This window comes from Paramormyrops kingsleyae, chromosome 8 (genome assembly GCF_048594095.1).
Source record: "Paramormyrops kingsleyae isolate MSU_618 chromosome 8, PKINGS_0.4, whole genome shotgun sequence".
NCBI classification, from domain to species: domain Eukaryota; kingdom Metazoa; phylum Chordata; class Actinopteri; order Osteoglossiformes; family Mormyridae; genus Paramormyrops; species Paramormyrops kingsleyae.
Genome location: NC_132804.1, coordinates 16,590,498 through 16,615,244, shown reverse-complemented (window position 1 = coordinate 16,615,244; position 24,747 = coordinate 16,590,498). Strand labels below are relative to the sequence as shown.

Sequence of the window (24,747 nt, the reverse complement as noted above, 5' to 3'; positions counted from 1 at the left end):
CGAAGAAGAATAGTTGAGGACCCCTGCAACGAAAAAAAAAATGCAGGGTGATGCACATGCGCATACCAACACCCCGTCGCTATAATTGGATTGGCTGCCGAGCGGCCACACCCAATGACGTGACGGGGATATTATCCCGGCTGCCGACGGCGGTAAGTTTTCACCCTGTGGCTGACGGCGCCGGAGGAGCTGGAAGACTGCAGATATGGTGTGTTAATCATTATGCGGCATTTTATTGTGAGATTCCTTTATAAATTTTAGCAGCCAGTCGGCGCTTACAGTAAGGTGGGGGCGGGGATAGCATTTGCTATCCTATGATAGTGAATTCATCAAAGCCTATAGGCGGCTAATTGCGCTTAAAATATCTGGTTATGAAGTTCTACAGGAGAGCTGTCTGCTTTCATGATTTGACAGCTTGATGTACTTTTGGAGTTAACGATTCGTCGTCCGTGAATAGTCAGTTTGTTTAGACTTTCCGACAGATAAGTTAATGAGTTCTTACGGTTCCCAGTGCATTCCGATGATCCTTCATCAGTTTAACTTAAAACTGCTGTAACCTTGAAAAGCATGTCTTGATGCGTGTGTTCCTCCCTGAACAGTCTGACTTCTCAGAGGACCAGATCATCGGTGAGTGAGCCGCTTTTCTGCGCCTTTTCCTCTTGTCTGACCTCGGTAGCTCTCCGCTTGTTCCGCAGCCGTGTTGTGGCTGCATGTCATCTTCACTCTCCTTTCATCCATCCTTCCTCTTAAACATCTGTCATCTCCTGTCTCTTGTATGCGTGAACCGCCGGCTTGCTCTTTCCAGGTTGAATTTAAGCCGGACCAGATTTATGGTGAGTCTCTGCATCGGAAAAGGAGTTTGAACTAAGATGGAGAATATTAACTTCTGAAGTGTGAGACACTAACACACTGCCTTGACGTGGGCTGTTTGAGGCCTCTTGTGTGTTTAAAGCTTGACAGTCGTTTATTTCAGACTTGCATTCATTTTCACGCATGCTATTTGTGTATCGTGTTGGTCGAAGCGTTACAGATGGCTTAATCTGCATAGCCATTGTCTCCAGGCAAGCTGGGATTTGCCCGGCATTCTTCTGCCCCAAGCTTATCCAAGTACAGTTTTTAGACCGTATTTGTCCACTGTGGTTGAAAGAGGGTGAGGGGGGGGGTGCCGCTGATGTCAGTACTTCCTGACTTCCTGGGGAGGGAGGGGGGTGGACGGCTAATCGGCTAACACGCGTTCTTCGCTAACATTAACAAACGTATCCGAAGAATTTAAACGTTCAGATATTTATGCCAGCCACTGCATTACTCGTGTGACGTGAAGCATGAAATATCCCCGCTCTGTCCTGCATATAAGATCCGCTGATGCAGCCCGTGAGTCGGTAGGTTAAACCGTCCATTGGAAACGCCCAAATCTTTAATCGCAAACCGTTTAACGCAATTATTTGTTTAAAATGTATTTGTTATCGTGTATTTAGACTATTCGAAATATCCGCAGGTTGATGTAAAACGCCACACTGCTCTTAGCAGCGTCATTCTTGAATAATGCCCATTTTAGGAGCGGCTGATTTTTGATTTCCTTTTAATGTAGCCCCCTCTTCGGGTTTGGTTTAGCCTAAAATGGTTGACAGGTTGCCGCCCCATTCCACTACAAGCCTTATATGGCCACATCTCCTTAGACGGCCTATCCCGGGATGCCCCACATTCCAAACTGCAGGAACAGAACCTACCATAAAACTGACTCAGGCTGCTGAGACAATGCCCAGGAGCAGGAGTGCCATCCCAGCAACCCCCACAGGGTAACGCACACATCTGCCTCCCTCTGTGTGTGATTGTTAGTGTTAGAGAATTTTTGTTAGGGGTTACAGAATTTTTTGTTTTAATGAGTTATGCCCCTCCCTCTCCCATAAACTGGTATGGGTTTTTCTGTAAACAGTTCTGGCTCTTAGGTCCTGTTAATGTTGTGCTAGTGAAGTTGTACGTCATGCCTCTAAAATTCTCATTAAAACGAGAAAGAAAGCTAGACTGGGTGTACTGGGACAAAGTTTGTATGGGATAATCAGCGTAACAGGACGTCTTAAGAGAAAATGTAAAACTAGGACTTTAACTGTTTTTGGACTTTGCATGGTGGAATTTTGGAAGTTCCTCCATAACATGCTGAAGTCAACAAATATAAAACTTCTCGTGCTTTGGGTGTAGAGGGTTCATCTTTAAAGGAAAGCTGGGCCTCCGACTGCAGAGCTTTCATTTAAGCCGTCGGCATTTACCACTTCTCAGCCTTGTTTCCTTATCTACTTCCTGTTACTCCCTGGATAAATGCCTTGCCGTGTAAACAAGGTTCCCGTTCTCCTGACTGCTGACTTTCCCTCTCAGAGTTCAAGGAAGCGTTCCTGCTTTTTGACCGGACAGGCGATGGGAAGATCAGCTACAGCCAATGTGGGGACGTGATGCGTGCACTGGGCCAGAACCCCGTCAATGCTGAGGTGCTGAAGGTCCTGGGAAACCCCAAAGCTGACGGTGAGCCCCGGGGCAGGCGGGTATGCCCTACGGCGGGCAGGCGGGTATGCTCTATGGCGGGCGTGATGAGGACTGCATGACTTATGTATATGTAAAATTGATGTATTTTTCCTTCATCAGAGATGAATTTCAAGATGCTGGACTTCGAGCAGTTCCTGCCCATGTTTCAGACCATTGCCAAGAACAAGGACCAGGGCTCCTTTGAGGACTTTGTGGAGGGCCTGCGTGTCTTTGACAAGGAGGGCAACGGCACCGTCATGGGTGCCGAGTTGCGTCATGTCCTCACCACACTAGGTAGGCCCTCTCAGGCTTTTTCCCCAAGTTGAAAATTTACCTGGTACCACAGTATCTGCCTGCTAATGTTCCCAACACTACATGAACACTCAAACTTTTCTTCACCCTATGTTTGTCTAATTGACAAGTGCTGATGTGTGTCATGTATGAAAGGCCTTGGTTTATAGCAGTCTCCTGGTTTTCATGGTAGCCAAACTGTAGCTAATGCCCACTACCAAGCTGCCTATATTCTATTCTATTCAATTCAATTCAAATAACTTTATTGTCCCCGAGGGGCAATTAAAGGCAGTTGAAGGACAGGACATAGTGACATAAAGTGCAACAGTATTTGGAAGATGCTGTGCAAAATTGCAGTCAGGTAGATAAGAACTGATAAATATGTAAAGGGAGGGATTGTTAGTGGGCATGGGGGGCTGAAGTGCAGAATGAAATAGGGTCTCCGTTAGACGTTCACGCAGTCGCTGTGATCAGTACGGCACTTTGACGTCAGCATCATAACCTCCACTTTGGGATGGTGGCCTTTTGAAGTTCCATGCTTGACTGTAGATTTTCTCCCAAAGTCAAATCGGCTCATCTTAATTCCGCTTGGTACGTTCGTCAGGTCCTGTAGTGCCGTGCTTCCCAACCCGGTCCTTGGGGACCCCCTGACAGTCGATCTTTGCTTCCACCCACCACCCTGTCAAACGGTCCACATTCTTGGGAGCTGGGAGGAAGCAAAAACGTGGACTGTGGGGGGGGGGGGGTGGTCCCCCCAGGGCCTGGTTGGGAAACACTGCTGTAGTGGACTCTCCTGGGGGTGTGCCACACCTCCCGCATTAACACTTTATTAGCACATGGGTCCTGCTCTGTTAAACACTTATCCCAAAGGAATTCAGGATATCTCTTAGCTGCTTTATTCCTAGAAGTGATGTCTGACCATCACTGATTTATTTCAGGAGAGAAGATGACCGAGGAAGAGGTAGAAACCCTGATTGCAGGTCACGAAGATGCTAATGGCTGCATCAACTATGAAGGTAAAGACCCCATGGGATGTGATATAGCAGCAAACGGTCACTTGTGTGTCTGCCAGGCTGCTGTGGTCCAGGCAGCTCCCTTAAATATGGCAGCTATATCTTGGTGGCCACATGCAAGTTGCTGCTGCCCTGTTATAAGTGTTGCATGGTGTTGGGATGGATGGAAGGAACGGAAACTGCCTTGGGGCAGCTGACCATTAATGGCAGCAGCCTCGTGGGTTTGGTCTGCTTTACATCATGCCTTATCTGGATGTGTTAGTGTGGAGGGACCCTTTGTGTCTTGGGAGGAATTCCCATAATGCTGTCTGCACACGCATGCATTTACATTTCGTTCCTTATTTGTCAGAACGTATAATTTGATACCTGCTGGGGCAGAATGCTCCCCCCCCCCTCCCCCAAGGCCAGTAGGTGTTTAATAGGCGTTATATCTTGACTCAGGAATTGGCATGCAAGACTAGTCCCCTTGTCCTCTTAGTATAGCTGAGCTGGAAACCTGTCCTCGCATCACAGAATGGAATCGTACTGCTTATGTAACAGGTCTTTGAGCCTCCTGTTTGCTTTCAAAGCGGGATGTCCAGTTTTCAACTTGTTTACAGTAATTAGGAAGTGGAGAAACATAGATCGTCATGGTTGTTTTTGCTGCTTTCAATTTTTGTACAGTTTTCAACATTTAACCCTTCATCTCCCCCTCCATACAGAACTTGTCAGGATGGTCATGAGCGGCTGAAGACCTGAACATCATCTTCGATATTTTAGACATAGGTTTTGTTTGAATATTTATCCCCCGCACCCCCACTGGCATACTGACACCCACAATGCTCCTGGGTTTCGTTACTTCACCTTCTCAGAAGTGCCTTCAACACAGCGGACACCCCATGGTTCGAGGTCGAATGCCCCGCGATGCCTCGTGAACCTGCTGCTAGGATCGGAACAGGCTCACGGTTTACCCAGCAGAGAGGAAGTCCTAGTTTCCTCCTCACCGGTCGCTCTGCGTCATAGGAAAGGTGTCGGTAAATTAACCGGGCATGAACTGAAAGTCGCTTGTGGTGTTTCATCCACAGCCATATTTTGTTTAGACTAAATAAATTTGCCTGATTCCTGAAAGTTGTTGAATGTGTATTTTATTTTATAGATTATGGAATCAATTAGCACTGAGTTCTTTAAAATGCGTCCTTTACATTTTCAAGCAGGACTTTTTTTTTTTGGTTGATGTGAACCCTGTCTTGATCTCTACATTTATGCTAATACTCACATTAAGCTTTGTTCCGCAGTAATGGTATAAAATAGTGTGCCATTTGCAATAGGGAAATCTAAAAGGGGAGTCTTTGTCCTGTTTCCTCCCAGCTGATGCATAGTTTTCCTTAATAGACTCGTCTCTGAATATCACGTGTGATACAATGTGAGAGGCATGACCAAATAAGGACATTGTAGGGGGGAAAGAGCTCTTGTGGAAATGGAATTGCTTTAACACTGATGCACTGTAGTCCTGCCCATGCTCCCTCTTAAAGGTAAATGCATAGATGGTCGATGCATGCTAACCGGAGCAAATTGGTGGGATATTGCCTACATCTTCCCCAAAAGCAGTAAACCAGACTTTACACCCACAAAGCCTCTAACCGTTTGTGAGTAGCAGTGTCTCTGAGGAGCTCTCTATCATATCTGTGGAAGACTGTACCTGCTTTTGTACAAAGAGCTGTTACACAAATGCCACAAGGGCTGCAGATGATTAACTGGCCTATTTGTATATTTGGGTCCCCTGTCCAGCCCCTCATCGAAGTGTCCCCTTGCTGTTATTGATGGCGGAAGGCCTGTGCAGTGAGGGAGGATGAGCTGCTCTAGCAGATAAGCATTTTTGTAGAATGCTGAGGCCTGTTTAGCTCCGGATAAGACCAGCATACCTCACCGACCCTGATAACTAAGCAAATATGGCAAACATGAGCCTGCAGCCCTGAGCACAGAGAAAATGCTGGAATTATGTAGAACGTTCTCCCTGCTGTGGGGGAGACCTTGACAACAGGGAGCTCCTTAAATACTGTTCAGGTTACCTGTACAGCCCCAGCCTTGGGTGTTACCTCCTCGTTCCCGAGTGTTTCAGATGCAGGGTGGCAGTGTGGGAGCCCCCCCCCCCCCCCCCCAAGGGGAGGAAATGGAATGCTGAACGGGGATATATAGCCATGATCCAGTAGCTGGACGTCAGACAGATATTTACACTGTAACTTCACCCGCCTCTTCCTTGGCACAGCTCTGCAGTTGTGGGTTTGCACCATGTGTGTGGGCCTCGCTCTATGCTCCTAACCACAGCCCCTGCCCCGCCCACACTCCCCTGGAAAAAGGCCTTCGCCTCTGGCCCCTCCGTGCCTGAACATCCATGTGTAATATCAACAGCTTTTTCCATATCTGTGTCAGCTGACTTTTTCACCAGCCTGGGTCACATAACTTGGGCGACCCCATTGTATCTTAACCCATGTGAGACATATAGTTTCAGCTCCAGGGAAATAGTAAAAAGAACAGACAACACAAGACTTTGTATCACTTTTATCTGCATGTTTTTTTTAAATGTGTAAATAGGACCTTTCGATTTTTTTTTTTCCCGTTTGTTTCCGGTGACGATATGACAAATTCAGGTAAAGTATTTAACACACCTGTGCAGCATTTGTGCTTGACAAACTGCATCATTCAATACTATCATCACTGTAACCATTTTTCTTACGGTTAACCATAAAAAAAATAAATAGAAAATAAACACAGCCACAAAATCTTCACTAGATCTACAGTTGAAACACAGAGACCACCACTTTCAGTCTTTTGGGGTTGTTTAATACTGACAGGCCGACGTGTGAAGCAGAAGAAGCAGAACTGGCGTTGTTTTCGGGTATGAGGCCTCGAGCGGGTGGGTCCTGTGGGGGCGGGCTGTTACGTCCACAGGCTTCTCATATTACATCGGCCACCCTGGTCAAGTGGGTTTTACCGCAATTCTGAAGTTTGATGTGGATGTTTGAAGGCATGAAGTCCAATTGAGAAGATTATTACGTGATGCACGAATCGGCATTAAGTTTCCACATAAATTAGAGAAAACCCGAGTTTCCTTGTGGCTAGAGGATTCATGAATGACGTGGAAGGTGCCATTCAGTAACATCTCCTAGAGGTAGGAGACGTTTCAGACGATATTTGGAATGGATGGACGAATCACGCTGACTACGGATCAGTACTGTGCGAATCAGGTCACTGCCGAAACCTTGTCGGAAATGTCTGTGGAACTTCTGCTCAGCGCTAGAGGAAGAACATCACGTGTCTTTGAAACCACCAGCAACCCCCTTCAAAAGGTCAGGCCACAAATCGTAGCCAGTCTACTATACGGCAGAATCCCAGGGTACAAGGGTCCTGACCTGGGAGCAGATCCATGGCACTGGTGAAGCAGCAAGGCGGACCTGATGGGAATCACCCAGCTAGGTGCGGCTGCATACGGCTCACACCCTAAGGAATGGACTCAACGGCGGCAAGGTACGGAGATTACTTATAACCGGAGCAAAAAGACAGGTGGACACAAAGATTACAGCAAGTAACATGGCAACAGAGAAGGCCCAGTAACTGTCAGTGACATAAAAATAGGAATACAATGCAGAGTATAAGAAATTTATAGAAATGCCTTGTTTGGATATACGGAACCAGTTCTTAGGCCTGCCAGACAGATTCCATCACAGAGCCTTTCCGTCCCAAATCAGCATTTCCTGTTTGCTGATCCCACATTCACAGAGACACATAGGCATTCAGCTTCACTTGGCTACACCCATCACATGTAATTAACAACAGCAGTTTCCCTTCCTGAACACTTAAGTATATGATAAAACATGGAGTCGAACTCGGAGTCTGGCACCGTCTCCCGTGCTGATTGTAAAAGTATGGACAACACTGACATACTCACACTGTAAGAGGTTTCATAATAAAGTGTTTGGCACTATATCAAGCAGATAGACACCCAGGTTTAAGTTAATACTACTAAATTTATCGGAAAAGTCAAGCCAAACCAAGACTCAACTGCGACAGTAAAGGGACAAGTCAACTTGTGAGGCTTCAGAGCAACTGAAAACTTTCCAAAACATTTTGTTGCAGTCATGCATCTTCATTGTAAAAATCATCCAATATTCAAGTAAAACTGGTCAAAGCAACACAGACCATAGTGTACAAGAGCATCCCAAGTTTAGGATGACTTTTTCAGGCTGGCATAAACAGAGAAGGCTGTCCAATGGAAACCTTACTTTTGAATAGATCTATCCAACAAATACCTTGTTCCTGGAACAGGCTGTCCAATGGAGACCTTGCTTTTGAATAGATCTATCCAATAAAAATCTTGCTTTGGAACAGGCTGTCCAATGGAAATCTTGCTTTTGGAAAAATCTGTCCAATGGGAATCCTGCAGTAACTGCCCCCTCACTATGTGACATTCTTTACAAAAACAATTTGGGTTAAGTGCTTTACTTCAACAATAAAAAAACATAATTATAATGATACAATTATCACTCTTATTATGATGATTATTATTAGCATTAAGTGCTTTTCAAAGTGAATTAAGTTCAAAAAAATAATTTCAACAGAAACAATAATAGCAACGTTAAAAACATGTTGGAAAAATGTAAAAGTATTCGGAAATGTTAACGTTATCAAAGTGCTATTAACTCTCCCTTCCCTTCTACTCTAAACAAGTTCAGGACAGCTGTTCCACACACCTCCAGCCCTAACCCCCCTCCCATTCCCTATAAAACCAAATAATATATGACCCACAATCTACTATACTATACAACGACTGTACTGTATATACCTCTATGATGATCATTTCGAGGCTGCATCTTTGTATTGATTTTAACTAGTCTTCCACCAAGCTGTTAGACAGACAGACAGATAGACAGACAGACAGACAGACAGAGAGGCCCATTAAGAGAGACCCTGGAGAGAGAGAAGGGCAGGGGTGCCGCTTTGAAAGACCGAAAGCCCACAAACGGCCATTTTGTGCAGAACGAGGGTTTACCTTGGGACCCTTTCATGTGACAGGTACTCTGTGCGGGGCAACGCTCATACGCACCTTCTGTCTGACGGCAAGAGGGAGAAGTGGGTGAATTTACATGCTAAAAACCGGACACCTCACATTCCTGGGCTTTTACACTTTTACATGTTCAGATTTGAAGTTTTGCTTCTGAAATTTTCTTTCATTTGCTTTTCAGAACAAACAGATCAAACACCTAATTCGAAGTTGTGCTCTTCAGTCCATGGAGACTTCTTTTCCTCTCTCCCTTTCTTTCGCTCTGTCTCTCTCTCTTTCTTCACTGGGGTGGGAGAACTGGGGCAGAAGAGTGAAGAGCCTCAGGGGGCAGGGGGGCACCTGGCTCTAGTATACAGACAGAGAGCAAAAGGTGGAAGAAATAATGTGTTTTAATACAGAAAGACAAACAGCTTTTATAACTCTACTGATCTGACTGATTTGACCATGACTATGTAACAGCTGTACTGATTTGACTATGACTGTGTAACAGCTCTACTGATTCGAATGATTTGACTGATTTGATCATGACTGTGTAATAGCTCTATTGATTCGACTGATTTGTCTATGATTATGGGCAACATCCCTGATGCTAAGAGAATTTAAAATATTACAGAAGCAAGTGCACAATATTAAAGGTATTTTAAGCAGGCAGCCCTGTTTCTTGTCTGTAAATAACAGCTGTCAGAGGTAGCAACATGCAGCACTATCAAACAGCAGCACAAAGAGTGAGATGGAAAGACTTACCATGGACTGAAAAAGGGGCTGCTGCAGACTGGGGTAACGGGGGCTGACTGGGAGGGACTGGGGGGGAGATGTGCTGGGCTGGGGGGGCCTGGGGCTCCTGCGGCTGGCCGGAGTAGGGTCCAGACTGGGGGTTGTTGACGGACGAAGACGGTGCCGGGCTAGGAGCAGGCGGGGGACCGGGGGTGCCAGGGGCAGGCTGAGAGCTGGGCAGGCCTTGAGGGGGGGCCAGCGGGGTAGATGTGGGATGCTGTGGGGGGGTCTGGCTGTGCTGCTGGTGCTGGATCTGCTGGAAGTGCTGTTGACGTGCTCTCATCTCTGCATACTTGAGCTGCTCCATGTGGAAGGACTGCCGGTCGGCCAGGAGCTGCTGACGCTGATACTCCAGCTAGAGCGAGGCACAGACACATTCACACCTCCTCCTGCACCTCCTCCTGCACCTCCGCAGCCCGGCACACTCGCTACACTCACCGCCTCCCTCTCTCTGTCCATGATGGTCTCCAACTCCTCAAAGTGCCTCAGCTTGATCTCCAGCTTCTTCATCTGAGTCTCCACCAGGAGGGCCACCAGAGACTTGATCTTGCGCTCCTCGACGGCAGCGAGGTGCTGGGGGACAGAGAAAGTTACATTCCGAAAGTAAAAGTACATTTCAATCAGAGTAACCCTGTATACTGTAACAATGGATGCTGGATTTGAGGGACCCCCATTTACTAAAGGCGCTCCTGAATCTCCTGCCCCGTCCCAGGACTTCCATACCTTGGCTTTCACAGCGGCGGCCGCTAGGGCAGATGCGGCGGCGGTGGCCAGATTTCCCTCCCCGATATCCCGCTCCACCTTAGCCTTCCTCTCCCCGTCGCTCTCTCCGTCTCTCCTGCCTTCTTCTGTACCCTCCTTGCCCTCCTTGTCTTTCTCTCCGTCACCTGGAAGCAAAGGCGAGGCGCAACGCGGTATAATGACATCAGCACCATCGCGGCTCCTCTGCCGCTCTGCCCGGCAGCTCGAAGTGGCCTGGGTGCTGCCGCGCGTGTCCTTACCCATCTCCGAGTCGGCCTTCTCTCCCTCTCTGTCCCCGTCTTCATCCCTCTCTCTCTCTTCCTCCTTCTTCCCATTTTCCCCCTGCCTGTCTTCATCATCTGTAGTGGATTCTTTGCTCTCCTGTCAAACAGCAGGGAGAGCCATGGAATAGGGAACTCAGCACACATACAGGTATACGCACACACACACATACAGGTATACGCACACACACACATACAGGTATATGCACACACATACAGGTATACGCACACACACACATACAGGTATACGCACACACACACATACAGGTATAGGCACACACACACATACAGATATAGGCACACACACACATACAGGTATACGCACACACACACATACAGGTATAGGCACACACACACATACAGGTATACGCACACACACACATACAGGTATAGGCACACACACACATACAGATATAGGCACACACACACATACAGGTATACGCACACACACACATACAGGTATAGGCACACACACACATACAGGTATACGCACACACACACATACAGGTATAGGCACACACACACATACAGGTACAGTATAGGCACACACACACATACAGGTATACGCACACACACACATACAGGTATAGGCACACACACACATACAGATATAGGCACACACACATACAGGTATAGGCACACACACACATACAGGTATACGCACACACACACATACAGGTATACGCACACACACACTCACACACCTTGCTCTCCCTCTTCTCCTCAGAGGGCTGCCCTTCACTCTTGTTCTCCTCGACACTCTCCTCTGCAAAGGGAAATCCTCGTGTCAGCGTCCCGAGAGCATCCCAGCTAAACCCCCCACGTACAGTACCAGCGTACCCCCTCCCCCCGGGCCATGCCCCCTTCCTCACCCGGCCTCTCCGTCTCCTCCAGGTCAGTACCAGCGATTCCGCTGCCCTCCAGGCCAAACAGGGGGTCCCGCCTCCCGCTGACTCGAGCTGCCTCCTCCACCCGCCTGACGTGCGCCTCCACCAAAGCCGCCGGCACCTCCTCCTTCATCCGCGAGAACTCCTCTGCGGAGACAGACTGGCAGTGAGCACTGACGGAGATCCATTTTACTGGCACTCCCATTCCCACGGGAATGTGCACCTAATCCTCCGCACTTGTCACTGACACCTGGTGCCGGTGACAGATCGCTATTAGATCCCCTCTTACATTCACGTCACACATCACAGCAGATCAAGGTTCGAAAGAACTTACGGCATTTTATTCACAACCGCAGCTGTGGCCTCACAGAAATGCCGCTGATTATCTGATTATCCTGGTTAAATTAACCGCTTTTACCTTTCCGGTACCCTCACCCCAAACCCGACCATGAGCCCAGCCTGACTGGCAAACCTTCCCTGCCCGGTCTAAATGCCCGCTGCTGTCCCTCCCTCCCAGGGTCCTCCCCGGGAAGGTGGCCTTCTCACCCAGGGCGGACTTGGCCGCCGCCGAGGCCACGCGCGGGTCCACCACAGAGGCCAGGAAGGCCACCGTGCTCATGACGGGGTTGCCAGCCTGGCTGAAGGGGACGGGTTGGAAGGCCAGTGGGCCCAGCGAGGAGGAGCTGTCCTCCAGGTACGGGTCCTCGATGGGCAGCCGCAGGAAGTGCAGGATGCACTCGTCCTGCGTGCGGCTGCCCACGTGCTCCGACACCTTGTTCCAGTCGTCCTTGTACATCTCCAGGGCCTGGAGATGCGAGGGAAAGAGGTCAAAAAGATGTATGTAGACCACCAGTAGATGGTCACATGGAAGAAAACCACGGATGGAAAAATGGAGGAATTGATGAGGAAGAGGAGGTGATGAAGGTGTAGAGACGGTGTCTCGCCTCCAGCAGCAGCAGCGTTTCCTGCTCAGTCCATTCCCTGGTGGTGCTGGCTGCACTTTTACTCTGTCACCAAAGACACAGAAGACGCAGGGTAAGACGGCCGGGCATCACTACTGGGGATGAACCGATCCATTCAATATTTATATCTGCTAAGTCCAGACCCAATCGTTTAATAAATATTTAAATATTGATACACATACAGTAGACGTCAGTACATTCTTCGCCTAAGTAAGCCTTGTGATTTCGCAGTATTCCTCATTATGATGTCTCTGCAAGTGCCTAATTGAATATGTTGTATTAAATGATGCTCTTTAGCCATCTTCACTGGAAAGGACGGCACTGCAAACATTGCAGGAAGCTGCCGGGCTACTTTTCAGTTTCCAGTTCACAGTTTCCACATGGCTGACATCGATAGTTTGTAGTTTTAAGCCATACATATGTCCACCGCCCACCCCCCGTTCTCTTGCTCCCCCCTTCCCCCCATCTTTGCCTGTCCACCCCCCTTCCCTCTCTCTGTCTCCCTCCCTCTCCATACCTTGGACGGCCCACTTTTCTTGCTGTACATGTCGGTCCTCAGGCCAAAGTTCTGCAGATCTACCGGCTTCTCCTTCACCTTCTCTGGGAAGGACAGCAGCTGCTGAGAGGTTGGTGCCTGGGACAGGGGAGCCAGGACACCAGGGGGACACTAAGCTTCACACATCCAGGTTCCCAAACAATAGCACCCAAGTTTAACTTCAACATTAAATTCATGAGGCCCTTTTTTTTACACGGCACAGGATCATTCAGGCCGCCAAATAAGAAACAACCTTCACCTTCTGACAGGTACCTGTGAGGCTTTGGGCTGTAAGGGAACCAGGCTGGAGGGTGTGTCGGCCAGGACGTGAAAGTGGGACGTGGGAGGGGGGCCCATGGGGGTCGGCCGGCTCTCGGCGTCCACCTGGTAGTTGATCAGGCCCCACTGTTCCAGGAAGGCGTGAACCCTGAAGAAGAGAGATACAGATCTGGTCAAAACTCAAAGGCGGTGACGGGAGATGAAAACCCCGCTGTCCTCTGGCGCTGTGGCCCTTCGCACCTCATGATGGCGCATACATCTCCAGCCAGGTTCCGCCGGCAGGCTGTGGAGGTCAAGTATTCCTGGGGATTGAGGCGGTATGTGTCTATCATGAAGTTCCGGTAGGCCAGGTAACTGTAAGGAGAGAAAAAAAAAATCAAGTCGGTGGATGGGTTTGTGGGTCACTCCTAACAGGAAAAGTCACATGTACGCATCTCCATTTGCGAGACACAACTCACATTTCAGGGGTCTTGGACTTATTTTTGCCGTTGAAGAATTCTGGGAGAGCTCTGCGTTCAATGGCATGAACACTGGAAAGAAGAGGGAAAAAGGTGGGGGTGGAGAAGATGAGGGAGTTCACTTTGTCGAGTTCCTGCGGAGGGATGGGGCTCCCTTCCAGAGCAATGCCTTCCAGAAGTAGTTCAGAATCAGGAAGTGCAGCACGTCACGCTGGTGCTGCATCTTGCAGGAAGTGCCGCAGCCTCGACAGCACGGCTAACGGGCACATTCTGCTACTAGCATGACGTGTCAGGGCTCAAGCCGCAGTGACGTAAGAAATATGAGGTTGATCGCCCACCTGTTGTAGTCGAACCAGGCGGCATAGCTGGGAATGATGATGTGGTGGGTCTGCTCTGTCACGTTATCCTCGTGGAGGTCGGAGCCCTTCACTGGCTCGCCCTTCACACTGGGGGAGCCCTCCTCTTCCTCCTGAAAGCGCGCACGGCCGTCAGCGGCACGTGGTGGTTAAAGACGTGGGTGCCGTGTGTTTTTAAAAATGGTGGCAGCTGCAGTGAGGCAAACACCACCCCTCCAAGTTCCTCAAGTTCCTGCTCCTCACCTTCCCAACCGTATCCATGGACTCGTCCTCTTGCTCATCTGTTGGAAAAACACACAAGACCGAATTGGATTTATTTAACGTTTGCTGAGTCCGTTTTCTATTCCCATTCGCTTGTCCTATGCCAAGGATCCGGAGCCTATCCCAGAAGCAAAGGGTACAGAGCAGGGCACACACACCATTCACACACACCATTCACACACACCATTCATACCTATGGATAATTTAGCAGAATTAGCATGTTTTTGGAATTTGGAAGGAAACTTAGAAGAACACCCACAAAGACACACAGGAGAACATACAAACGCCACACAAACTCCACAACCAGGACAGAGATTCGAACCCCAGTCCCAGAGGTGTGAGATATCAGTGCTAACCACTTCACCACCATGTGGGCCATTAGCTTGGATAAAAGGTTTTACAGTGAATCGGGCTTTGTTTGGTGGCGTTTTTTTTTTTTAAGGGGGGGGGGGGGCTGAGAAAAAACACAGTGAGACAGAGCAGTGACACAACAGACACATGAGCAGCTCACCCAGGTCTGTCATGGTCCCTCCCTTCACTGGAGTCGCCTCGGAGTCTTTCTTAGTGTTCACTGTAAGGAGGACAGGAACACGTCAAGGTCATGCCAACATCAGTTGAACGCACACCACAAGCAAACTGCCCAGAGCTGTCGCCATGGTGATACAGACAGCGGGGGGGGGGGGGGGGGGGTGCACACCATTTTTAGGCAGCGTGACCTCTTCCACAGCTGGCACTGGTGAGGGCTCATCCAGCTCCTTGGTCAGGTCCTCCTGTTCCTCCTCGCGGTGCCCGCGCTTCGGCTTGGTGTAGGGAGTGGTGGGTCTACAGTACCACACACACACACACACACAGACACACACACACACAAATCATAAGAAGTTACACCCAGAAGTGGGTAGTGGTGGCTTAATTGTTAGGGAAGCGCACTTATAATTGAAAGATTGCAGGTTCAAATCCCCGACCAGCAAGGCACCACTGAGGTACCCTGAGCAAGGTACCGCCCCCAAGCACTGCTCCCCGGGCGCTGAATTAGCTGCCCCCTGCTATGTCACAATGTCACATATGGGTTAAATGCAGAGGACACATTTCGTTGTTGTATGCTGTGGTGTGTCAACAATGACCACTGATCACTTAATTCTAATTCATTCGCAGGATAAAGACATGTCACAGCGCCCCTAGTGGCGTACCCCTTCTTGGTGTTCTTTTTCTTGCTCTCCTGTGGGGGCGGGGGTGGGGACGGTGAGGGCGAGCGCTTCCTCTTCTTTGCGCTCCCCGGCTTCCGGTCCCGGCGTTCATCCGGAGGAGACACTTCGTCGGTGAGCGTTTTGGCCGAAATCCTCTTCCTCCGCGGCAGGCCCTCGCCCACCTCATAGTCCTCCTCTGTCATCCACTCGTTGAAATGATCCAGGTCAAGGATCCACTTGGCATGTACCTGCAAGCATGGATATGTGACATCAGGGGTCACCCCTGTATCCGCCAGCTCTGGGCAGGTGTCCGCACCCACCTTTCGGGGCTTTTCTGGGCTGGGGGGGTCCTCCACAGCTGCCTCCACCTCACTGGCTGGAATCCAGGTGTCATAGCTGGCAGACAGAGCAAAGTCAGGTTTAGCCTTTAGCAAATGCAGAGGGCACATGTGCGGGATGCAGAGGGGAGAGGTGTGCAGTGAGGTCTGTCATAGAAAGAGCAAAGGGAGGTGTGTAATGAGGTCTGTCACAAAAACAGCAGAGGGAGGTGTGTAATGAGGTCTGCCACAAAAACAGCAGAGGGAGGTGTGTAATGAGGTCTGTCACAAAAACAGCAGAGGGAGGTGTGTAATGAGGTCTGTCACACAAACAGCAGAGGGAGGTGTGTAATGAGGTCTGTCATAAAAACAGCAGAGGGAGGTGTGTAATGAGGTCTGTCACACAAACAGCAGAGGGAGGTGTGTAATGAGGTCTGTCACACAAACAGCAGAGGGAGGTGTGTAATGAGGTCTGTCACACAAACAGCAGAGGGAGGTGTGTAATGAGGTCTGTCATAAAAACAGCAGAGGTAGGTGTGTAATGAGGTCTGTCACACAAACAGCAGAGGGAGGTGTGTAATGAGGTCTGTCACACAAACAGCAGAGGGAGGTGTGTAATGAGGTCTGTCACACAAACAGCAAAGGGAGGTGTGTAATGAGGTCTGTCACACAAACAGCAGAGGGAGGTGTGTAATGAGGTCTGTCACACAAACAGCAGAGGGAGGTGTGTAATGAGGTCTGTCACACAAACAGCAGAGGGAGGTGTGTAATGAGGTCTGTCACACAAACAGCAGAGGGAGGTGTGTAATGAGGTCTGTCACACAAACAGCAGAGGGAGGTGTGTAATGAGGTCTGTCACACAAACAGCAGAGGGAGGTGTGTAATGAGGTCTGTCACACAAACAGCAGAGGGAGGTGTGTAATGAGGTCTGTCACACAAACAGCAGACTCATTTTATTAAACCTATAGCCGTGCTCCTGTCCCCACCCTGGGTCGTACCTGTCGGGGGAGTAACCCCAATGAAGGAGCACTTGCTTGTCTCTCTTCATAACCGGTCGAACCCACTCCTCTGTAACAGGGTACACAGACACTGGTTATGACTCTGTCACGTTCACGAAGGCGTGCAATTCTTTTCTCCAGCTGACCTATTCCAACACACAGATGTCAAACAAGCAGCCCAGGCACGGGTGGCTTTTCTCCAAGATTTTGCCATCCTCACCCTCTTCCAGGCTGGCAGGAATGGGAACCACAACATGGGAGCTAGTGGACTTGTCCTCTGTCACTGATCCCTATGGGGAGAACAACGTGAGTGGAAATCGACAGCATAAACTAGCACTCCATGGTCAAAGACAGACAGGTGGGGGGGGGCAGGTAGAATGGTCCGGAAACTCGCCGAACCTGGTGCCGCTTTATGATGTCTTTCAGTTTGCCCATCAGCTTGGGCTCTATATCGGCGCTGAGGTAGATGATGGGCCGGCTGAGACAGTTATTCTGGCCAGAGGGGGAACACGAGTCGTTAACTTTCAAAGCAGGTCCCGGAAATTTCTATGGCTTCAGTGGCGCCGTGGCCTCACCTGCACCAGGGATTTCTCAATGGTCATGAACATCTCAACATTGCGGTCCATCCGTGAGGGGTTCTGGAAGTCAAATCTCCTCCTGAAAACGGGTAAAGGACCAGTTAAGTATGACTCAGTTCAATGTCCCCGTGTTCTCCGCATGTTCTCCTACAGACTGCCAGGACATGTCATGAATCTTGAGCACCTTCTTGCTCAATAGCAACCTTGATTAGTTTAACTAGACAGACTGCTATGAATTTTCACTTGAAAACCAAGAGCCACTATAACTGTTTTCCAGAACTTTCTACAAAGTTCTTCCATGTTTGTGTGTGAAAGTGGTGTCTATCTGGGAGGATGGGTCATGTGACTGTCACTGTGGTCAAAGACTTGTCCAGATGTACTTGCATTTTAGTGCCTAGTGCTTTTTCTGCAACCGCAGCTCCCTGCTCTGGGTTATTTTACTCAACAACCAGTAGGTGCCTTTCTGAGTGGTTTTTTTCTCTCTTTGATTTTAGGCTTATTACATGCTATGTACATGAGTTACCCATGAGTTACCCACATGTGCTTTATAGGTTTGTTTTCAGGACATTCTGGGCAATTCAGATATATCATAATTTGATGTGTAAATACTGACACAGTCTCGATATTATCTTTTTCATGAGAAAAAAAACTACTTGCACCTACTGAAATTTCTCAGTTTTTAGTCTCATCTATTATAAAAAATTGCAGGCACTACAAATATAATCTAATAATCGAATAAATGTTGAGATTAGAATCTCTGTGATGTGGGAATGCAGGGGTTTCATTGGGGACCTTGTTATAGTTTAGTATTGTGACGGAATACATGGTTAGTGCCAGGCAGAAATTAATACCTTTGATTTTGCATCAATATGGAAGTTATCTGATGCTTAGTTTACGATCCACCGGATAAACACACATAACACACAATTTTAATCTAATCTTGAATGTTTATCGGTATTGATTTTCCACCAGGCAGTGATGGTTTCATGGTTCGGGAAGCGCACTTGTAATTGAAAGATTGCAGGTTCGAATCCCAGACTAGCAAGGCACCACTGAGGTACCCTGAGCAAGGTACCGCCCCCTAGCACTGATCACAACGTCACATATGGGTTAAATGTAGAGGACACATTTCATTGTTGTGGATGGTGGTGTGTCAACAATGACCACTGATCACCAAATTCTATGATTCGTAAAGTGAAATTTAAAAATTTAACTTTTAGTCAGCATTTTAGCCTCAAACAACAAACCAACACTGTACCACGTCACTGTATTTACATGTGGGAGGTGTTCCAATTACATAATGGGTACGTTCATTTCAACTGTTCTGATGGAGCTCGACATCAAACATTTTGTGAATAAATATTACGAAAATATCAAGTAATTCTCTTCCTAATAAAAAGACTGCTGTGTTTTGCTGTTATTTCTAGTAAAACTCCAGCTCATTTCTGAGTCTTTTTCAATCCCTTATTTACAGGCTTATAATAAATTCATTATAAAATAAAAAAAAATTCCCCAGAGCTTAATTTTCTGTCTAATGTGAATAATATCAAAGTTTCATGGATTATTAAGGGTACGTTTTGGTGGAAAATGTGTAAAATATATGCCTCATTATGCACAGGATTACTCTGGACTACTTTAGTGCACAATATTGTAGTTTAGACGACTGGATCAAGTAAGTTCTCTCGATTCCAACGATATGTGATTCACGTATGTGCGTTATACCTATCCAGAATAACAAGCCTGAGATTAATGGGTGCAAAAATCAAGACATTTTGCGTTTGTCGGGTTCTGGGGTTAAGGGCCCGTGTGGGTCCACTCACCAGCCCTGGTCACTCTTGAACTTGTAGGCAGCAGCCAGTATGTGGCAGAGGGATCCGCCCGACTTAAAGTCCAGGAAGCACTTAATCTGGGGAAGCAAACAGAGAGAAGGTGTTAAACTGGGCACAGGAGGTGTTAAGCGTGACTCCATGCCTGAACACCACGTATCCCGCTCGACTTTCCATTCAGGTTCTCACTGTGGATCCGTGCAACGAGGAGACCGGAGATAAACGAGTCCACTTTAGGCATCAAACTTCCATACAGGCAGACATAAAGGCCATAAATGACCTTCTGAAGGAACCATAAATCATGGTTTTAAAGTACCATTAAGGATCATTCCACTGAACTTTACAAGAGGGAAACCACACTAAGTAATGGTAATTAAGTGTTATGCTCACTGCATTAAGTAAAATCGATTAATATAGCTGTAAATACATCTGGGTCTGTAGCTGCACGCCGCGACCGTGAGCGACTGCTCTTTAAGATTTACACACTGCCTGGATATCCAGTCCAGATCAGCTCAGCTCGAGGTTCCTCAGATTGGCTGAGCACCATCTGTGGAAGTGAGAATCTTAATGCATCACAGGGAGATTAGCTGTGTGTTTGGGGTGATTTAGGGTGACGTTACCGGCAGCTTGGTGAGCGGGGGGTTGCTGACATGCCGGCCAAACACCTCCTCCTGGAACTGCAGCAGCTGCACCACCAGACTGGACAGAGACTTGTTGGTTGGGGGCTCTGCCTGAATGTACTGCAAAGATGGAGGAGAGCTGGGTGTCAAATGAAATCGACACCTTAAAGCAGGGGTGGCCAATCTTACCCGCAAAGGGCCGGTGTGTATGCGGGTTTTCGCTGCAACTCCCTATTTAGATTACTAATTAGAGGACTGACTGGCTGAAGAGTCCTCACACCTGGGTTTGAACAGCTGAACTACAGGTTATCCCAAAAACCTGCATACACACCGGCCCTTTGCGGATAAGATTGGCCACCCCTGCCTTAAAGGGACCATAAGTGAAAAGCAAAATAGCAGACAGTTTAAAGCACTTTTAAATGTATTTATGTGCTTCACAGGGTACTGAGAAAACCAAAGAGTGACATTACAGGAGGACAGAGCAGGACAGTTTGGGTACAAAAGCAAACTGATTATGACATTTCCTGCAAATAATCACAACTCTGACAGAACAGCTGATTACTGATCTATTATTACAGCCTGTCTCGGGGACTGAAATGCCGATTGAAAGCCTGTCTGACATTTGAAAACAGATTTCACACACAATCACTTTTTGGAACATGCAGTTCAGAGTATTCAAACAAATCTTTCTGCCTTGTTTCTATCATAAATATAAACTTTGAATATATTAATCAAAAATTTCCCTCAAAACCTACTTCTTTCCTCCCAGAAGTCTCTTCAAAAAATAGAAGCATGGAGCTGAGTTACACAGTAATCACGTATTTAGACTTCAGGTATGCCCTTCAGAAGTCACATTCCTTCATAGGGAGCAAGCATTTGAAGATCAATACAGTTAATATCAGCAGAAACACTTGGTAATCAAAATAAACCGGGATCTACATCGATTAACTGAAATTATTAAGTAAACTTGCCAGGAAAATGCACAATACATTACAGCACAATAAATTAATAGCATATGTCGTATTAACACATGGCTGCATTGAATGCCTTATCGAACTTCTGCGAAACTGAGTTTACTAGATGGCGCTCTTGTTCTAAAAACCTAATCACTATACAATCTCGTTATATTAGAAGTTGTGGTTCAAAAAAGTTAAGTGTTAGTGATTAATCTGATAATTAATGACAAAAAGTTATACTAGATTAATGAACAGCAGATAGGTGTGTTCTCGCGGGACCTACCATGCTGGCAAGCAATCGTTAATTCCACATCACCATGAGGCATGAGAAACAGCGAATCTGGACCGTATGAGACTGATTACCGTTTTGTTTAGCAGTCAAAGTTCTGCAGTGCTGTACATATGTAATAAACCATAAGATCTGGTGAAACGCTGCATACAATTACACTTAACGTGAGTGTTAAGATGTTAACGCATAAAACGGTTGACTAATTAATGAAGAAAATACGATGTTCCTAAAATGACACTTCTTTTAGTCTATCGGAGCTCGCTTATTTGGGGCCCAGGTTTGATCCCCTCACAGGGCAGCTCAATTGGGACAGCCTAACCACGATGCACACCCCAGGTTTTCGCCCTGGTTCCGTGCGATGCTCACCGTGTCATCGCTGATCGAAGCGTTACATGTTTTGACAGCCCTGACCATATGCTGCTTTGTGTGTGTGACGGGAGGGGGGCGGCTCCCCTGGCCGTCTGCTTCACAGATAACCCCCTAAATGCTACGCTCTACACAATGAATATTCAACAGTTGACAGTGAAGAGGGAGCGAGAAGCCGAGTCGATCTATATAGCCATGCACGTCTATGTGCGGTGCTTGCTGCATGTGCATCTTTGCATTCGAGCACAGCAGAATTGCTTTGTGCCAGACTGAAACGCAATAAACACAATGCTAGGACATGCACTGAGGTTTAATCCTGTCAGATGCCTCATGATCGCCGGCTCCGCGGGGCCATCCAGCCCCGGTCCTTCCCATCCCACGGCCGATCTGCGCAGACGCTTCCTCGGCATCTTCTCTTTTGTCTCCGGATCTCGGGCTGTGTGCATGGACCAGCTGGACTAGCCCTGCAGACGCCGCTGTTCACCCTCCCACTCCTCCTCTCCTCCTCCTTCTGCTGAACACTCATTCTTCTTTCTTTATTTGCAATACGGTTGGGTCTACATAAATAACACGGGCTCGCGGGGGGAGAAAGAGAAGAAAAAAGACAAGCAGTACCTTTTTGTAATTCTTGCCCAACCATATGCGGACGTTGTCGAACTGTGAGATTGTGTCGGCAGCTTCGAAATATTTTACGTTCGGGCCGCCGTCTTTCTTCCGCACCGCCATCTTTGCCTGCAGATGAAGAAAAGACGCCCTTGCTCGCCCTCTGGTGGCCGTTCGTAAGCTCCGCGGCGCTTGGGGTTTGCTCCGGACGCGAAATTGCGTCCATTTTGGCTCAATTGGCAGAAGCCGCATGCCGCCGGATTAGGTCGCATGGTTGAGCCAATATGCCTGACAATGGAGCAGTGATTGCATACGTGATTTCGCGGCGCTTACTGGTATTGATGCATCGATAGAGAAATTAAAAATATCAGGAATGAAAATCCAGTAAAAAAATATCATGCGTTTCTTTTGGGGGGTATTGTAAATTTTAGATTCTTGCTTGTAAGACCTTTCATTTGCAAAAATGCACACACACACACGAACATTAAAAAAATACAGAAATGTACCGTTGGTGGCTGTGTATGAAATAACCCCATCGTTTTAACATAAAAACAACCACACTGCCTACAGTTTATTGATGCTGCGGTTTCATATATCTGTGTCTTAAATTCATTCAACTTCCCCTTTAAATATAAATAAAGGGGAGGTTGCGTCTGTGTGTTACGTCTGTATTATATGGTTATATTCTATACATTGTATAAGTGCCCTGTCAAAATTTAGGTTATCCATACCCAAATAGCTGTCTTAATTGCACTGCTTTTGGCTGTTGTTCATCAAACGTGTCTACAGCGTTGCTCTCCAAGTAGTAGCCTATAAGCAACTAAGTAAATGAGCAGATAGGTACATAATCAGATACCACGTACATTTTCAAATACATATATGGGGGATAAGCAACGGTAGTTCATCGCAATCCACAGAGCAGCCGAATCTGGAGCAGTGCTTACATAAAGGAAACAGCAGGGGTCACCAGTGTCTAGAACATTCTGAAGGCTTCAGCGCCAGAGCCGTCGTCACGCTCAAAGCCGGAAGTCTCAAGTGCTTCTCATTGTGATCCCTAGAACAATTAATACTCTTTAGGAAATAGAAAGTCTGAATTGTGACCACCACCATTTACTGGACTGTTATATCATATGTGTGTTTCTAATAAACTGCCATATGAACTACCATCTAAGACTGGACTGTCTATTATTATTATTTAGTTTTATTGTTTTGATAATTGAGAATATTTTTACTAGAATAGCCCCCCAATGTAATGTTTGTTCTGTAACAGTAGTTATTATATTCTTATATAGCAATTATATAAATTGTAAGCCTAATTATAATTGTATAGTTATTTTCTCAAGTAGCCTACCCATCAAACCATAAACTGTAATTTTATGTAAATTACCCTTCAAATTAAATAGAACCGTACGATACGTAAGAGGTGACGCTCGCGTTCATGTAAATTAAGCCGTACAGTACCGCATGCGTGAAGCTAAACTGGGAAACGATTTGTTATAGACACAGGAAAAATATTAATTATGTTGGACCTACAATAAATTAAAAATATATTTATTTAAAAATGAAATGATGTAAAACAAAATCGCCGTGTCCTTCTATGAAAATACCGACTTGGTGTAATTTAGAATAAGCCTAATTAGTTTGTCCCTATTACCGCAAATAAAGTATCATAGTAGGCCTAAATAACTGTACAAAAGGACTAGTGCTTTTAATCAACTGTCATGATCACCGTATTTAAAATTGTCGCAGCCACTGGAACATGAATTTTATGCAATTTTCCGTGGATTTCCAAAACATATAAGGCTTTTTGCTTTGGTTATTAAAAAATGTAAAAATAATATTATACGTTTGAAGAAATATATAATGAATATATTTAATGTTTTGTAATAAAGTCAGAGTAGTCTTTAAATATTGCGCACAAGTAGGCCAAATCATGTTCCGTTAACTTTTTAATTGTGTTTTTTTATTTATAGAATAATACAGAGTATTACAGTTTTTCTTTAATTTAGCCTATATTTATACCAAACACCAAAGCACTATTTTTATCAGACGTGTGCGGTAATCTGCAAACATGCACACGGGTGTGTTAGTGTGTGCACTACGCGCATACAAAGCCTGCCATTTCTGCGTCTCACTGACCTTTTTCTTATTCGTCTTTTCGACCAGACAGAACCGTTCCCCTTATTATGTGTGTGTGCGTGTGCGCGTGTGTGTCTGTATGCTTTGTGAAGGTGCGAGTGAAACGGTCGCTAATTATTTTGTGTGTGCTGTGCGTGTGTGTGTATGCGTGCGTGCATGTGTGTTTGTCTGTGTGTCTCTGCGTGTGGAGGTAAGTGAAGGCTATTGATTATTGTAATCCTCCTATTTGTGAGTCTGTGATCCTCTCGGCCCACCGGCCGACGGAGGAATCGCTAATGGGCCCCAGCGATCCTGCCTCAGACTTCTCCCGGTCCAATTAACTTTCAACCAGAATGTGCTGAGAGAGCGGGGGTGCTCCCATTGGAAAAACATTCAACAAAGCCTAACAGCCCAGATTGCCATTAGCTGCTCCTTTTACTTATAGGGTTTCCTCTTTTTGTTACGAGTGGACATATCGCATCACGTAGCGTACACCACGCAC

The 24,747-nt window shown here is 47.0% G+C and overlaps 2 protein-coding genes across 3 annotated transcripts; one reads left to right on the top strand and one right to left on the bottom strand.

Annotated features, from left to right (window-relative positions):
* Positions 1-41: 41 nt before the first annotated feature.
* myl6 (myosin, light chain 6, alkali, smooth muscle and non-muscle) lies at positions 42-4,925 on the top strand. Of its 2 annotated transcripts, XM_023831494.1 has the most exons (7): positions 42-208; positions 600-627; positions 806-833; positions 2,371-2,514; positions 2,635-2,808; positions 3,744-3,821; positions 4,520-4,925. In XM_023831494.1, exons 1-7 carry the CDS (start codon positions 51-53, stop codon positions 4,546-4,548), a joined length of 639 nt encoding a protein of 212 aa, XP_023687262.1. In that variant the 5' UTR covers positions 42-50; the 3' UTR covers positions 4,549-4,925. The 2 variants fall into 2 exon arrangements, with proteins under 2 accessions (XP_023687262.1, XP_023687272.1); XM_023831504.2 differs by lacking the exon at positions 806-833 and having other exon boundaries at positions 88-208.
* Positions 4,926-6,341: 1,416 nt separating this feature from the next.
* Positions 6,342-22,293, bottom strand: smarcc2 (SWI/SNF related BAF chromatin remodeling complex subunit C2). The gene is made up of 26 exons (XM_023831456.2): positions 22,140-22,293; positions 19,914-20,033; positions 19,288-19,373; positions 17,465-17,546; positions 17,289-17,381; positions 17,110-17,179; positions 16,890-16,959; positions 15,895-15,970; positions 15,578-15,822; positions 15,088-15,212; positions 14,902-14,961; positions 14,373-14,410; positions 14,112-14,242; positions 13,774-13,845; positions 13,556-13,669; positions 13,310-13,463; positions 13,019-13,135; positions 12,484-12,546; positions 12,086-12,344; positions 11,525-11,686; positions 11,357-11,418; positions 10,632-10,752; positions 10,354-10,517; positions 10,069-10,203; positions 9,601-9,985; positions 6,342-9,201 (listed from the first exon to the last, which is right to left on the bottom strand). The coding sequence occupies exons 1-26, from the start codon at positions 22,248-22,250 to the stop codon at positions 9,137-9,139; spliced, it is 3,180 nt and encodes a 1,059-aa protein (XP_023687224.1). The 5' UTR covers positions 22,251-22,293; the 3' UTR covers positions 6,342-9,136.
* Positions 22,294-24,747: the final 2,454 nt, after the last annotated feature.

Excerpts from the sequence above, each read along its gene's own strand:
- smarcc2 (XM_023831456.2), bottom strand. The coding sequence starts at position 22,250 with ATGGCGGTGCGGAAGAAAGACGGCGGCCCGAACGTAAAATATTTCGAA. Across the intron at positions 14,962-15,087 it reads GGTCACGCTGCCTAAAAATG|TGAACACTAAGAAAGACTCC; the intron begins GTGTGCACCCCC and ends TCCTCCTTACAG. Across the intron at positions 13,846-14,111 it reads GCCTGGTTCGACTACAACAG|TGTTCATGCCATTGAACGCA; the intron begins GTGGGCGATCAA and ends TCTTCTTTCCAG.
- myl6 (XM_023831494.1), top strand. The coding sequence starts at position 51 with ATGCACATGCGCATACCAACACCCCGTCGCTATAATTGGATTGGCTGC. Across the intron at positions 209-599 it reads GCTGGAAGACTGCAGATATG|TCTGACTTCTCAGAGGACCA; the intron begins GTGTGTTAATCA and ends CTCCCTGAACAG. Across the intron at positions 834-2,370 it reads TAAGCCGGACCAGATTTATG|AGTTCAAGGAAGCGTTCCTG; the intron begins GTGAGTCTCTGC and ends TTTCCCTCTCAG.